The sequence below is a fragment of the Patiria miniata genome, unplaced genomic scaffold (genome assembly GCF_015706575.1).
Source record: "Patiria miniata isolate m_02_andy unplaced genomic scaffold, ASM1570657v1 HiC_scaffold_29, whole genome shotgun sequence".
NCBI classification, from domain to species: Eukaryota; Metazoa; Echinodermata; class Asteroidea; order Valvatida; family Asterinidae; genus Patiria; species Patiria miniata.
Window position 1 is genome coordinate 10,260,691 of NW_024037068.1, and position 16,538 is coordinate 10,277,228.

The window sequence follows — 16,538 nt, forward strand, 5'->3', positions numbered from 1 at the left end:
AGATTATTTCCTTCAAGAAAACCTAACATAGGCCTAGTGAATACAAAATGATACTAGATGTTGGCTACGTTCCACAGGAAACCAGAATTTTGACTTTAGTTCTACGCGCTTCCTTTCACAGACCAGTTACAAAACAAGCGGGCATTTCCCCAAACTGGATCGTGGGTAATGTTTGAGTGGCCAAAGTGGCCATCACTTGTCACCCAGTGCACAAACCTATGAGACTGGTCTGAAAATTTTTAAGTGTTTTCTCAGTAAATACTTCAATATTTTCCCTGCTAAATTTGACTTTTTAGGACATAGGCCTAGGCCTACATGTATATCGCTTTCTGATGGCTGATAGGTCACTGGCACTGCAGGGAAAAATTAGTGATTGGGACCGATTGCCAGATGTGGGAGTCTTTCCCACTCAATGAGAATTGAGAAGTGACACGAGTTTCGCAAGATTGTAGTACTAAAACTACTATAAAAGTAGGGAAATAAAGCAATTAGTAGAACTATTAATTACCTTAAGTTCTCCTTTTATCAAGTCACATTCCTCAGCAAACAAATGTCACTTCATACTTTGTTTCCGGAGTCGGCGATTTCATCCAATTAAATCTGACGAATCTCAACCTTCAAGTTCACGTTCACACTTCCATGCTCGTGCCACGCAACAGCGCCCTCTTTTGTCAAATTCGGGAGCTACATGTAGCTATATTAAATAATTACAACAGCTGCACTGTACCGTACGCAGCTATCACCAGGCAGCCGCCACCAGGCATGGAGGAATATTAAAAATCCTCCAATGTGCCAAGAAAAAAAAGAAAAAAAATGAAAAAAAATGTTGCATACCGACGCCACGTTTTTCTTCATATATCATCTCAATGAAGGTCATTTATTGCAAAAATGACAAGATATGAACCAGGGACTGAGAAACAATTTCAATTTTGTTCTTGAAACCAGTTGGTCGTCCGGTTGGTGTTTTTTTTTTCTTTCCAAAAACAGATGAGGGCCTTTATATTTTTGATTTTTTTTATTGAGCATATTAAGCTTACACGGTGCGATATGTGTCTTAAAAAGGAGAAGGCCCTTTTTATTTGATAGTTCTAGGTATAGTTGTCTCAGGGGCGGATCCAGGAATTTTTGCTGGGGGGGGGGTTCATCAGCAAATCAATGTTGAAATGTAGACAGGTTTTTTGGAGCTCCGCAAAAACAAACATACTTTCATTGGGGGCGCTGTTGATATCCGACGATAGTGTACAAATACCCCCGCAACCCAGCATCTGTCCGTATTTTGGATGTATCTTTTGGCGTATCTATCAAAATATTAATACCAGTATTATTGTTTTGGGGTGTCAGAGCGGGGGGGGGGGGGGGAAGTTATCATTATTTTTTATGAATTTCTATAAAAAAAAAACACCCAATTTTTTGACAGAGCTGAGGGGGGGGGAGGTTTAACCCCCCCCCCCCCCCCCCCCCCCCCCCCGATCCGCGCCCGTGTCTAATAGTTGATGACCACAAAACATTCTTAAAATGCTTATTGACATAACTTACGAGCATCCGAACTTCTGAAACTTCTCCTTTTTTATGTTATGCCTGAAATTAAATACAAATTGATGCAGCCTCAACAAAGAAAGCAGGTGGGGACGATCAACCGGAACGTTTTTTATTCTATTTTGAGTTTTACCTGAGTCGAAGGATAATATTTTTTTCCGAATTGCTCTTTTCCTAGAAATATAGGCCCTACAAGTTAATCACTTTTGAATGAGACATCGATCTCAATATCACTGTGACGTTATTCTGACGTCATCAAATATGAAATTACAAGCGATTTTAGATCTGAAATCAACCAAAATCGATAAAGCTGACAAATTCGCTCGGGAAGGTCGAAGAATTTTTCCTCAGACATTTTATTCCGAAGAACCCACACATTTCCCTATTATTAAGTTAAAGATACTTTCCCCTTAGACTATAGAAACCAAAAAATTACACGTTAAAAGAGAGTAATGTGTTAAATAATTGCAGGACCGTAGGTGGGTGTGGGGGGGGGGGGTTCGACCACCAACACAATCGGCTTTGAAAGCTTTGATAACGAAATATAACTGTACAAGCTGATTTACCCGATCATAGATCGGGTAGGGCGTATTTGTGTTGGGGTTGAAAGTGTGGGGAGTTAAATGTAAATGGGGGATTTAGTTGAGAAGACATGTAGCTATAGAAAAGCAATTTAGGGTGACGCGATCTGAGGCAATTTCTGACCACGTACGATAGTAAAACAAAAGATCATCTTTTAAACATCATTTTCGAGTTTGGAGTCAATTGAATCAGCTGTTCTGAGCAAAAGAATATTTAGTAGGCCACAATTTTTATTCGGGGAAGAAAAAGTGGGGGTAGGGAACCAAACGATATTGCCCGCTTTAAAATGTTGGGGTGGGGGTCCCCCGTCCCCCACCGATTGACGCCGCGCCCATGATAATTATGTACCATGGCATGTATAACTGTCTGTAAATTTTCCCGTTGGTCTGTTAAATTGCATTTTGTGAGGCAGTCGCGTTTGTTAATGTGGGAAAACTGAGTTGAAAGACTTACCGTATAGTACACAGGCGAAGGCTGATTGTACTGTTTTGACAATAAATCATAATGGAATAAAACGTGAAGGTGGCATTTGCAATAAAAATGTTGAGTGTGTTACCATAAAATTACATAGTCTGAATCATGGAGGAAGGTCATTATGAAGGTACAGTATTGGACTCTTCAACAAACGTAAACTTGAACTTCTTACAATTTGCGAGACCTACGAGGAAAAAGTCGATTTAACTATTTTATTCAAGTTGGCATGGTTCAACCATAATATAAGCAAGGCCAAACAGCCAACAACCGCCAATATTATTATTTATGCACTCTTCGTTATTCCAACCCAACATAGTTCAAAGATCACAATATTTGAAGCAATGCATCGATCCCTCGCTGATTTATCCGATCATAGATCGGGTAGGGCGTAGAGTTGGGGATGAAAATGTGGGGAGATGAATGTAACTGGGGGATTTAGTTGAGAAGACATGCAGTTATAGAAAAGCAATTTCTGTGGTGCGATCTGAGACAATTTCTGACCGCTAACAATTATGTACCATGGCAACAGTCTGTAAATGTTCCCGTTCTGTTAAATTGGCATTTTGTGAGGCAGTGGCATTTGTGGGAAAACGTACTTGAAAGGCTTGCCGTAGTACACAGGCGAAGGCTGATTAAGATTAAGAAGGTCATAATTAAGTTTCAGTATATTGGACTCTTCAACAAACGTAAACTTGAACGTCTTACAATTTGCGAGACTGTCTGCGAGGAACTTGTCGAGTCAACTGTTATTCAACTTGGGGCAACCATCTATATAAGAGCAAATTTTACTCGGCCTCCGAGAAATGTTTGCTCCTGAAACGATCTGAGACCGCGGTCTTGCGCGACGCCAAAATCGCTCCACGTCCGTGGAAAAATGTGGAGGGTGTCTTCCGCCGGATCGGACACATTTTCGTTGATTTTTTGTGTGACTGCGTTTAAGATCTCGATGTTTGAAGCAATGCATCGATCCTTCGTTGATCCCAGACAGGCCCCCGAAATTATAACGCAACACTGTGGCGGGCAGCGAACTCACAACGCTCAGCCTTGGTGGAAGCATGTAACACACGATGGAAGCAACAGAGCACTATACACGTCACTCACATGCTTGTGCTTCAAATCATGCAAATAGCGAGCACCGTAGACCCAACCTCGTTTCCAGGGTGTGGAGCAGGCTGCAGTACGCGTTGCCATCGACAGTTTTGCATAGCCCGGATATACTACGCAGTGTAGACTTTCGATTGGTCAGACCGCGCAAGGCATACTTAATGTGTAGTCCTTCTGAGTATTCGTTGCACTCGGCGCAGGGGCGGCAAGCGAAGCATATGAAAGAATAGGGGCACTCGGTGGCCACGCACCATGGAGAAAAAATATTTTACCAAGGTCACCCCATATCACAATTTGGTGAACGCTTTGGCAGTACGGCTGAGTAGAACACGTAAACGAAACCCCTACGTTGACCTCGCTGACCTCGCACAGTCTAGACTCGCAGAAAAGCCAGCACAGGGGGCGGCCAGGCAGTCAACGTGAAAGCGCACACGACGGAAAATTCCTGTGCAAAATGCTGTCACGAAAAATAGACGAAAAGGATCGCCGGTCCGTACGGGAAAATCAGGACGACCCGAAGTGTCCGACCCGGCGGAAGACACCCTCCGTATTTTTCCACGGACGTGGAGCGATTTTGGCGCCGCGGGAGCCCGCGGTCTCGGATCCTTTCATGAGCAAACATCGTCTCGGAGGCCGAGTTAAACTCTCTCTTATATATATAGATGTCTAACATGTTTATTCCATACATTTTTAATAGCCTTTATAACAAGCGATAAAACGAAATCGGAAACGAAGCCGAGCTTTGAAAAAGGGCCATCAATGTCGTCATGTTTATTTTTAGCCACGGAGGCTGCCTGACCTAAGGCCGTGTCCGAAACGGGCTTCCAGAGCTACGGCTACGTCTATTGTCAGCGCGTCCCCGCGTATTTTCAATGGGCGCGGACCTAGACCTAGCTCTAGACAGTTGATTCGGATGCAGCCTTAAGATTCATCAGCTGGAATAGTCAGAATCTTTTGGTCTGAGAACCAGTCCCATGGCCGGTTTGCAACGTGTTCCTTCGGCCTTGCACGTCATGCACGGTGATAAATGAAGGATATAAAAGTTGCCATACGCTTTGCATCACAGCAACAATGCCCTTTCATTGAAAACCACTCTAATGATATTGTAGCGGTACTGCCTCGGACGACTGCCCCGGCGAGTAGCGGCGAACGGCCTAGCCTCTACGGTCGGGTACGCAGATCCGTTTCGGCGGAGATTTACCGCCAGGCCCGCAGCAGACTACCAAAGGATCACCCTTACACGCTCTCTCGCTCACACAACCCAAGCGGACTAACTAGGGGGACTGGGGAAGGATGGGGACCGCCATGACGCCATTATGATTCCAAAATTTCTCACTGTGTCACACAGTGAAATATCTAAACAGCGTCGTTGTATTGTGAACACATAAAAGCATTCAAGTCGCGTTCTTGCACACTTTTTGCAAGTCGACATAGATATCCTTGAACCACTGCCCCTGCTTTGCATAACATGTGCACATGAATGAACTATTCACATTTTATTCAAAGAGATTTCTATGTACCGTCACCAGACTCTATTCTACGAAAGCCCATTAGCGCCACTGCAAGTACATAATTATGTTGCGGATTATTTAATTCGTTATTACGGATTATTAATTCGTTATTACGGATTACTAATTCGTTATAACGGATTATTAATTCGTTATTACGGATTATTTAATTCGTTATTACGGATTACTAATTCGTTATTACGGATTATTTAATTCGTTATTACGGATTATTAACTCGTTATTACGGATTATTAATTCGTTATTACGGATTATTTAATTCGTTATTACGGATTACTAATTCGTTATAACGGATTATTTAATTCGTTATTACGGATTATTAATTCGTTATTACGGATTAATAATTCGTTATAACGGATTATTAATTCGTTATTACGGATTATTAATTCGTTATTACGGATTATTTAATTCGTTATTACGGATTAGTAATTCGTTATTACGGATTACTCATACGTTCTGAGTCATTACTCGGCAAGTAATACACAGGAGTGCAAACGTTGTATGCAAAGATAGCGCCGCCTAGCGGCGCTATATACACAGGCCCCTGGTCACGTGCTCTCCACGTGTGAGAACATCAGACCTAATTCGTAATAACGAATTAATAATCCGTAATAACGAATTAAATAATCCGTAATAACGAATTAAATAATCCGTTATAACGAATTAATAATCCGTAATAACGAATTAATAATCCGTAATAACGAATTACATAATCTGTAACATATATACTTGCAGTGGCGCTAATGGGCTTTCGTAACATACAGTTATATTTCTTTTTTCAAAGTTTTCAAAGCCGATTTTCTTCTCTCTTTTTTTTTGTATTTGGGGGGGGGGATAGTCGACCCCCCCCCCCCTCGCTTACGGGCCTGAAATTAATTTAAAAATTACTCAACTACGTCCCCAGGATGTTGAGCAGTACGCGCCCACACTACCTGCTCTCTCACCCTGGTATTGGATCATTATTTGGCATGTGCAAGATTTTTGAACACGTATGCAAATAAGGAATAGTCTGGTGCCTACCTGTGCGTTAGCGTTTGTTTTTGTATGCGGTGTCTGGGATAAATCAGCATCAATTCTTGGCGCCGTGAGTCTTGAAAACACGATTTTTTTGGAAGTTAAAATGTTACAATCTGGCCCGCCAATATGCAGTATCGCATTTCATATTGATATGAGCAAACTGGAAAAGAAAGGAGTATTTTTGAGAAGGCGTGGACGTTAAAATTACATTTAACGTGAAAACACGTAATGCACGTTGGAAATAACAACACCAACTATACGATACAAATCCATTATTAGCAAATTGCGGTATCGAATCAGGATACAGTAAGAAAGTTTCCTATCCAGGGCTTACTATTGGAAACGCGGTTGGAAATAAAGTAAGCACTGGGGACGAGGTTGCACATTACTCTCTTTTAACGTGCAATTTTCGGTTTTTATCGTCGAGGGAGAAAGTATCTTTTAAACTTAATAATGGGGAAATTATGTTTAGGTTCTTCGGAATTAAAATGTCTGAGAAAACGTATTTCGTTCTCTTCCCGAGGGAATTTGTCAGCATTTATGATTTGGGTTGATTTCCGATCTAATATCGCTTGTAATTTCATATTTGATGACGTCAGAATAACGTCACAGTGATATTGAGGCCGATGTCTCATTCAAAAGTGAATAACTTTTTATATTGCTAGGAAAAAAGCAAGTCGAAAAAAAACCCACCAAATTTATCTTTCGACTCGGGTAAAACTCAAAATAGAACCGGAACTCATCTTTAAGGCCGAATAAAATACGTTTCGGTTGATCGTCCCTGCCCGCAGTTCCTTTGTTGAGGCTGCATCAATTTGTATGTAATTTCAGGCATAACATAAAAAAGAAGATGTTTCAGAAGTTTGGATGCTTCTCACAGCTTTACTCATGTTCAATTAGCATTTAAGAATGTTTTGTGGTCATCAACTGTTAGATACAGGCGTGGATCCGGGGGGGGGGTACCCCCCCCCCCTTTAGCTCTGTCAAAAATGTGGGTGTTTTTTTTTCATAGAAATTCATAAAAAATATACCCCCGCTTTGGCGCCCCAAAACAATTATACTGGTATTAATAATTTAATATATCCGCATATCCGCCCGTGTCCAAAATCCTGCTTGGTTGCGGGGGTATTTGTACACTATCGTCGGATTTCAACAGCGCCCCCATTGAAAGTATTGTACGAGTCCCCCCCCCCCCCCCCCCCTTGATTTTGCGGAGCCAAGTGCAAAAATTCCTGGATCCGCCCCTGAGATAACTTAAACCCAGAACTATCAGATAAAAAATAAAAATAAAAAAATATAAAGGCCCTCATCCTCCTCTTTTTGAAAAAAAAAACTGGACGACCAGCTTGTGTTTGAAAAAATGTTGCAACCTGATTCTGACGCGACTTGCGCGATTGTGTACAAAGTCTATGAGTCAAGAACAAAATATGTTTCTCAGTCCCAGATTCATATCTTATCGTCATTTTTGCAATAAATGACCTTCACTGAGATGATATATGAAGAAAATTAAACGTTGCAACATTTTTTCCGGTTTTTTTTACTTGGCCCATTGTACAGCTGTTGTGATTATTTAATACAGCTAGCGCCCGAATTTGACAAAAGAGGGCGCTGTTGCGTGGCACTATGCGAACAGTGTACCACTTCTGCAGCAAAAACAGAAGTGCGAACTTTGAAGGTTGAGATTCGTCAGATTTAATTGGATGAAATCGCCGACTCCGGAAACAAAGTATGAAGTGACATTTGTTTGCTGAGGAATGTGACTTGATAAAGGAGAACTTTAGGTAATTAATAGTTCTACTAATTTCTTTATTTCCCTACTTGTTTTAGTACTACCATGGAGGAAGGAATAGTCATGATAGTTGCGAAACTCGTGTCATTTGTCACTTCTCAGTCGAGTCATGTCAGTTCTCATTGAATCTAGCTGGAGTAAATCTAGACCCGTGAACGTGGCGTTGTATACAACTTACAAGCCACGTTCACGGGTCTAGAGTAACTCCAGCTGACATGCTCCATATTCATTCACATGATGTAACGCTGGAGGCAAAACCTGTTCGTTAGAATGTGGTAGCAAGACTAAGAGACCCTAAAAAAATGGCCTCTCAAAAATTGTTCATTTTCACCTCTAATATCCCGACCCAGAGTTCATTTACATACCTCATACATTCAGCAGTCATTTACGAAGCCTAATGATCGACTTGAAACAGACCACAAAAAAAATGAAAAATCTTGACGATTTCGGTGGCTTGTCCGTAAAAATACGCCAATTCCAACGGCTGTCTTCCATTTTGTTTTGCTAATTATGTAAATGTATGCATCACGTGATGACATCAAAAAAATCTGCGCGCGCGATGTATGTGGGTACCACACTGCTTTCAGGCGCCGCAAGTGAGTTCAATTTTCGTCTGGTGCGTTGTCGCGGAAAGCAAGACAACGAGACTGGTCTGAAAATTTCTAAGTGTTTTCTCAGTAAATACTTCAATATTTTCCCTGCTAAATTTGACTTTTTAGGACATAGGCCTAGGCCTACATGTATTATCGCTTTCTGATGGCTGATAGGTCACTGCAGGGAAAAATGAGTGATTGCCAGATGTGGGAATCTTTCCCACTCAAACATTATACCCACGATCCAGTTCGGGGAAATGCCCGCTTGTTTTGTAACTGGTCTGTGAAAGGAAGCGCGTAGAACTAAAGTCAATATTCTGGTTTCCTGTGGAACGTAGCCAACATCTAGTATCATTTTGTATTCACTAGGCCTATGTTAGGTTTTCTTGTAAGGAAATAATCTCAAGTTTCACTGAGTATTAATGATTTTGGCATTTAAATGAAGTTAATTGCCATTTTCGCTTTGAACATTTCAACATTTATTTCATGTTGGCAAAAGGTATACATTTACAACAATAAATAATAACATTAATAATAGTATACAGGTATTAAATTACAATTCATAAATACCTCAGACAGTTTAGCTATTCCTATTGGTCGAGAGCTCGTCACGTGGCCGGTCTTAAACGGATGATAAAGACATGGCTAGCTGGTCTGAAACACTTTTCCAGTTTTGCATGCAATTTGGACTCCTAAAAATCCAGTGCCTCTTACCATTTCATTGGTTGAACGTTCACAATCCTCACGTAGGCGTGCGCAACACTACCAGCGAGTCAGAATTTTATAGTTCTAAATTCAAAACGCAATTCAATACGCGCGCGTCAATCTCCATTTATAAAAGGATTGTTTACATCTTACTCGCCAGCTGAACACTCCATTATTTTGCTAGAGGGATGTTTCAAAAAGCATGAAGTGAACTTGTTGAACAAAACCGGGAGTTTTTGAACGATTTTTTTTACCGAAAAGGTATTTATGAATGGGAATAAATGTGTGCTCGGTCGGTATTTATCACTCTGTCATTGTCTGTTTAAGACTGCTTAGAGTCTGGGTACTGATAATTACCCTCGCCTCCGGCTCGGGTAATTATCAGCACCCAGACTCTAAGCGGTCTTAAACAGAGTGATAAAAACCTCCGGAGCACACATTGATTCCTTTATACAAGTAATACATACTTAATTGGCTAATTACCATCACGAAAACCTTCTGAGGACTTGGGCTAAGGTCCTCAGGTTTATTGTTTCAAATCCTCAGGGAACCCTGGACATATATGTAAAGCTGTTTTACTGATGAATGCACACACCCAGACTGGGAGTGGGCTAGTCTGTGGATCGGACATTCACGTGTGCAGAGCCACACGAACCAACGTCTGATATATCCTAGCATACAAATTTTATGCGGCCCTGCGCACCAGCCAATCGGAGTCGACTTTAGAAATTGTGACGTCGTTTCGATCACAATTGTGGACTAAGCTGTTGAGTGGTCAATCTGTCTGCCATATTTTTGTCGTACAGCAACTGGTTAGGGCCCGGAAGACCCGATACAAGGCGCCCGCTGAATGGTCAGAATCTCCAGGTCAAGACCAATATGAGTCGTAAGGTCAAAAGTTGGTGTGATATACTTGAGTGAATTTTACCGACTCAACCAGAACCAGAAAGACGCAGTCTGTTTTGCATAATTAATCGCTGAATCTGTTTGCATAGACTGGGACCTTGTGTGCAGAACAAACATACAAAATAAAATCTTGCCAACTTAACTCACCCTTTAGCCAACAAATGTCTCCAAAATTTTCATGAGGCAAAGACAAGGTTCCTCAGTATTTCACCAGCCAAGTTTGAGGTCTCAATTCAATTTTTTAATGTGAGACTTTTCTTCAACAATTTGAAGCTGGGAGTGAGGGCCAAGTGATTTCGACGTGGTACATATCCAACGTACTCAAGGTACCGGGTGTTTCTTTGGCACGGTTGATTGATGCAGTACTAAAGGGGTGTTGGACTGGTTGTTCCTTGTGGCAGTCTATTTTCTTGTATTGCATGTTTTCATTATCTTAAGTTTTGGGACTCTCGTGCACAGTATTAAGTGTCACACATTTTCGAACTAGTACACACTACATGTACGCAGCCATTGTAGCCTGATTTGCATGGACACATGTACATATGGACTCTGTGCGCAAACAAGAGAGGGCGCTTTTTACCACTTTTTGAGAGCCCAGTGGACAGAACATGTCATGAGCGCTTATGGCGTGAAGCACGCACAACTCATTTTATTCCGATTGTGCACATAGCCATACCTTCTTCGCGTGAGGGTCATGTATCGTCGACAATGCGTTCCAATGTTTCTCCCAGTGGTCTGTACAAGTTTGTGCATGGAGCCCATACACCTTGCTGGGGTCGCACACCCGTCCAAATTTCATTAAGAATAACAAAATGTGTCCATGAAGCATACATTATCAACTTTGCTGCCTTTCATCCATAACCAAAAAAGGAAAAAATTTGCCAAATAATAAGTCGCGGCGTGACAGCGGAGCTTGCTTTGAAATTCAAGGGCAATCCCTTGCATCTATTACTTCCCAGAGCGTTGGGCCGTGCTACAACACTGCCAGCAGCTGCCAATCAACAAAACCACAGTCCTCGCATAATCATCAGAAAACGTCACTCCATTCATCAGAGCATTCCATCTGCCGTCAACATTCCTGCAGCTGTGGGATTTTGCATCAATTTCTCTGTGGTATGGTTCATATTCATTCACCTTTTCTTCCTACAACATGTATATTTAAAATCGCTGAACAATTCTAAAAGCCATTTTTGAGGTGGCGCCACGTCCGCGCGCTGCCGCATGCTTTCTTGAAGACGAGGTGCGCGCGCATTTTAACAACCCTATTGGTCGAAGGAGCACGGAGTGCGTGCGTATTTCCTGAGCGCGACTTGCTCGAGCCTGGTGCCACTGCAGAAAATGGCTGTCACTGCTTTACATGTACATGTAGTCTTTAAAGGGCGCATTCAAATGTAATTTTATTAAATGCAATCCTTGAATATGAACCTTGTCCCATATAACATTATTTTCAATTTTTGTTTTGCCATTTGGGGGAATTTTGGTGCTTCAGGGTTTTTTTACACCAAAATTGCGATGTCATTCCGTGTGGAAACTGCTATTTCAGCACAAAATGTTGCTAGAAGTTTTGATATTTTGCTGTCGTAAATTTTCTTCTCTATTTGGTGATCTGTTGTCGTGTAAGTACGTTGCAGTAAGCCAATCAAGCAACCCTCTCTCACAAATGTTTTAAATAAGCAAATGTTGGATTTACAGTTAGAACAAGAAACTGAACAGTGTCTTCCTGGAATGACATCACAGCAACAGCGCCCTCAGTGGTCCGGAAAAGCACGGAAAGTTTCAACTGTTCAAAGACAAAATGAAAGAAGTGCACTTTTCAATCAAATTAACCAAAAGGGATGTCAAATATGTAGTTTTTATACATTTAAGAGGAGTAGAAAGTTGCAAGAAATGTGTTCCTCTCAGAAAATTCTTTGCATGCCCCTTCAGTCAATAATTTGGCTCGTATCCTCCACTTGGCATGCTGGGATAGCTAATTTCTGATATGAAGGAAATGCAACTTATTGTGGGTAGTTTACTGCACGATCAATGTAATGTATACATTCTGTGTTGCATGCAAAACTGGGGACTTAAAGTTACAGAGCTGGCAAAATCTGTTCAATATGAACTTGAAGGTTTAAGCTGTCACCAGCACCGGATACGGCGATACTTCCACTACCTTGAGACGCAAACCACCTGAACCAATAGTTGGAGAATCTTTTAAGAAGAAATATGATACCGAGATCTCTTGATTCGGTTGAGTAGTTTTTGCTGCAGAGCCTATTTTGTGAAGCACACTGTATCTTTCAGGGGGGGGGGGGGGGGATTATTACGTAACAGTATTATTAATCCCTCATTCCAATTAAGTCTAAATTCGCGGGCACAGTTTAGTAATTCAGCGGGGAAAAAAAATGACTCCCGACTTTGTTTCACAAAATAGGCTCTAGAACAAAAAATACTAGACCGAATCAGGCGATCTTGCTATCATTGTTCTTTTATCAGAATTCCCCATGCATTGGTAGAGGTTGTTTGGATTTCAGGGTAGCGAAAGTACGCAGTTCTTTTTTTGGGGGGGGGGGGGCCACCCTGTATAGGACTATAACAAAATTATGACTTAATGTTATATATCAATAAATAAATCATTTTAATGCTATGCTTACATTGGTCTAATGTCTTGTGGTGAATCCAGTTCGTTAGTAAAAACGTCATACACGCGCGCCCACCATTAGTGACTAGCGCACATTGGCTACAAACGCTCGAGTTGCGTTAACTTCCGGTTCCACTCATGCAGAAAGTGCTGGAGGTGACGTCACACTAACGAACCGGATAGACACTGGGGGGTTGGCAAAATAAAGAACCAATGATTTCCTTTTTAATTTTCTGTTTTTTTATATTTTTTTTTCATTTTTGTAATTTTAATTTGGCTTCTCTCTTAATATTTGTTAGATTTTTTGTCTTCTCTTGTTAACATACCGGTACATGTGTATGTAGTACGTTTACTGAAATTGCAAAACAAAACTATGTAACAATGCATATACAATCTATAAAAATTACCACAAGCTGTCCAGCATGCTTGGAATTGACAAATTTGTTAAACTTTAACATCAATAATTTATTGCCACGAACGTAAAAATAGTCCGCCCCCCTGCAGCAAAACATTTTAGGCAATAATTTTTGACAAAACTCAAACTCAAAAGAGAAATTTGGAAAACAAAATTGTGAGCTCCCCCCCAAGGCTGTATGAGAATCCAGGAAGTTCTAGGAAACGTTTTTGAAAATTAAATAATTGATGGGGAGTTGTGGTTTATTTAGGAAACTTAGGCAAGTCACGTTGCCAAAACTAAGGCACGAGAGGTCGTAATTTTAACACTTCTTTTACAGGTCCTGTTGATTACGAGCACTGAACTGACAACAGCTGAAAGAGAGTTAAATAAAGTGTAACTGGTTTAACCTTCATGTCGTGTGCCAACTCGTCATTCCCTCAAGAACTCTGCTGAGAATTCAGAGACGCTACAGTGCACTTATGTGTCTGACGGCGTTCGTGTTAAACCCAGACCCCGGGGATGGCGGATATCGTCTCATACTCGCCTTCAACAGAGATGAGTTTTACGAGAGGCCCACCAAACCGGCCGAGTTCTGGGACAGGAACACCGACATCATAAGTGGTAAGATTGAGAAATCTGAACGATTCATAATAGACCATTATCATGTTGCGGCCATCTTGATTTTCCCATTCAAATCAACATAACCAAAGCAAGGCTGGAAGTAAAAATAGTCTGGTTCCTTTTTGCATAATAAAAATCATTCAGCACTGTTATTGGATACGGGGAACATGACTGAAATGGTTGCAGCAGGATAAATGTCTATAGAGGGCCCTCACTGACCCACGTGACCTGAGCTCTGGCCAATTTCATAAAGCTGCTTAAGCACAAAATTTGCTTAAGCACAAAAAAGCCCTTGCTTATTATAATCAGTTCACCGTCCAAAACGCCATTCGATGTAATTGCTTGTGACTGGTATTTAGCTGTTGTTTACTTAGCTTAACAATCGCATGGAGTTTCGGTGGGTAACCTGATTATATAGCAAAGTTTTTTTTTGTGCTGAAGCAAATTTTGTGCTTAAGCAGCTCTATGAAATTGGCCCCAGGCCTCTGCTGCTAGACCTAGATCGGGGTACTGGAAAGTCAGCGTTGCCATTGTTGCCGTGGAATGAAACAATCTATCTGTCACGTCATGAAATTATTCTTACCAATGCACTCATGAACATTCATTATTTGTATAGGTAACCATTCCCAAGTGATAGTCAATGAGTCGACCAGTCAAGTAAAAGAGGATTCCAGCTAAATGGCCCTCTCTGTGACGGGCACAAATTTGAGATTAGAATGGTGTAATTTTGGAGTCATTGCTGTGTGTAAAGTGACAGGGTGTTCGTCTGTTATAATCCCAAAATGACTTGTTAAAGTGCCATTCTGTCACAATAATTGTCTAGGCTGCATGATAAAAAAAGAACAATTGAATTCTGCCTCGAGCCAATGTGGCCCATCAGGTCGGCGTTTATTTCTATTTTCAGTAGCTTGAAACTACTGAGAATATTTCAGGCATGCAACTTTTCCTTGGATCTGCTGATTTCCTCGTTTTTCACTTCGCATGAATGTCATTATGAACTGAAAAATACTGCACAAAGTCTTGTGTGGTTTGGAGTTTCCTCGTGTTTTTCTTAATCCCCAGTTGCATGCCTTATATTTCTATTCCCCCTGGATAGGATGCTAGTCTATCGCAGGTTACTTCCCAGCTAAAGCCGGTACCCATTTTTATACTCCTGGGTGGAGAGAGGCAAGTGGGGAAGAAGTGGCTTGCCCAAGGACTCAACATATGGCCAGCAGCTGGATTTGAACCCCTGACTCTCTGATCATGAGTCACGAACCCTAACCACTAGGCCGCACTCCCCACAGTGCTCCTGGGTGGAGAGAGGCAAGTGGGGGTGAAGTGGCTTGCCCAAGGATACAACATAAGTCCAGCAGCTAGATTCGAACCCCTGACCCTCTGATCATGAGTCACGAACCCTAACCACTAGGCTACACTCCCCACGGTGCTCCTGGGTGGAGAGAGGCAAGTGGGGGTGAAGTGGCTTGCCCAAGGACACAACATATGACCAGCGGCTGGATTCGAACCCCTGACCCTCTGATCATGAGTCGCAAACCCTAACCACTAGTCCACACTCTCCCTTGGCCACAGGGCTTTAACTTTAGATCTTCACTTTTCCGTTCATTCATTAGTTCTTGTGTTTTTCAGGTCAGGATATGTTTGTAGGCAAGGAGGGAGGCACCTGGCTAGGTATGAGCCGATCAGGCAGGCTGGCCATGCTTCTGAATATCCTGAAACCTGACGGGATTAACCCTGATGCCAAAGGAAGAGGTGAGTGTGTTGAACAGGTGATCCACCTGCCCATCAATCAAAAAGTATGCGTTGACCAATTAGATCATGAGTTTTTGTCAGGTGACCACAAAAGCTCAGTCAAACTCTGTCAGAGGCACTGTGAGAAATGTACACAAACCAGTGGAGGGTGGGGCTTGTACGGCAAATTCTGGAAACATTGACTGGTGTGCAGGGTTCGACCTTAACTTTGTTTCACTAGCCAGCCGGGCTACTGAGAGAGACTCTTAACTAGCCCGTGAGCATTTTCACTAACCTGCATGTTTTCTTTATAGAGTGTCTCATAAACAACAATGTGCATACATGTAAAACGTGTATCCTGAGACAATCTTGTCAGTGTTTTAATAAACAGATCTTAATAAAATTTGACACAATTGATACAGGTTTGCTTTCTGAATTTAATGATTTCTTTCTTTCTGTCTTTTCATCTTTGCCGTAGCCCAATAATGTTTGAATTGCCAGCCGGGCTACTTAAGGAAATAGTTTGACTAGCCCGTCGCTGTTTTTACTAGCATTTGGCTAGCGGGCTACCGCTTAAGTCGAACCCTGCTGATGTGTGCCACGCTGTAGCACTAGGAATGTATGGCTTCCAAGGGTGTCATGCATTTTCCAGGATTCATGTAGAAAAACCCATGTCCATCACCTCAGTAGTCTACAATTGTTTTGTTGTATTGTGTCAATAAGCCAAAAGAAATAAACGTGTAGATAGACTCAGAAACTTGGAGTCACTTTTCACATCTGATAAGCCCTCATTAGAATAATCGTAAACAAAATAGGGATCCCCTAAGGCCAGAAAAAAAAGTCTCCGGTTTCTGGTATGCCCGCGCGTCGCCGTAGCCATGCGCGTCGGCAAAATTAAAACATTTTTTTTTCAATGTAAGATGATGTCTCAAAACCA

General features: G+C 41.7%; 1 protein-coding gene across 3 annotated transcripts in view; it reads left to right on the plus strand.

Annotated features, from left to right (window-relative positions):
* Positions 1-7,855: 7,855 nt before the first annotated feature.
* The window catches only part of LOC119735960 (transport and Golgi organization protein 2 homolog), a 30,024-nt gene continuing 21,341 nt past the window's right edge, over positions 7,856-16,538 (plus strand). Inside the window, exons 1-4 of one of the 3 annotated variants that reach the window (XM_038209937.1) lie at positions 7,856-8,020; positions 11,192-11,345; positions 13,590-13,873; positions 15,500-15,622. In XM_038209937.1, coding sequence (XP_038065865.1) covers positions 13,732-13,873; positions 15,500-15,622 — 265 coding nt within the window. In that variant the 5' untranslated portion in view covers positions 7,856-8,020; positions 11,192-11,345; positions 13,590-13,731. The remainder of the gene's footprint in view (positions 8,021-11,191; positions 11,346-13,589; positions 13,874-15,499; positions 15,623-16,538) is intronic. The other 2 variants (XM_038209938.1, XM_038209936.1) reach the window with 2 other exon arrangements.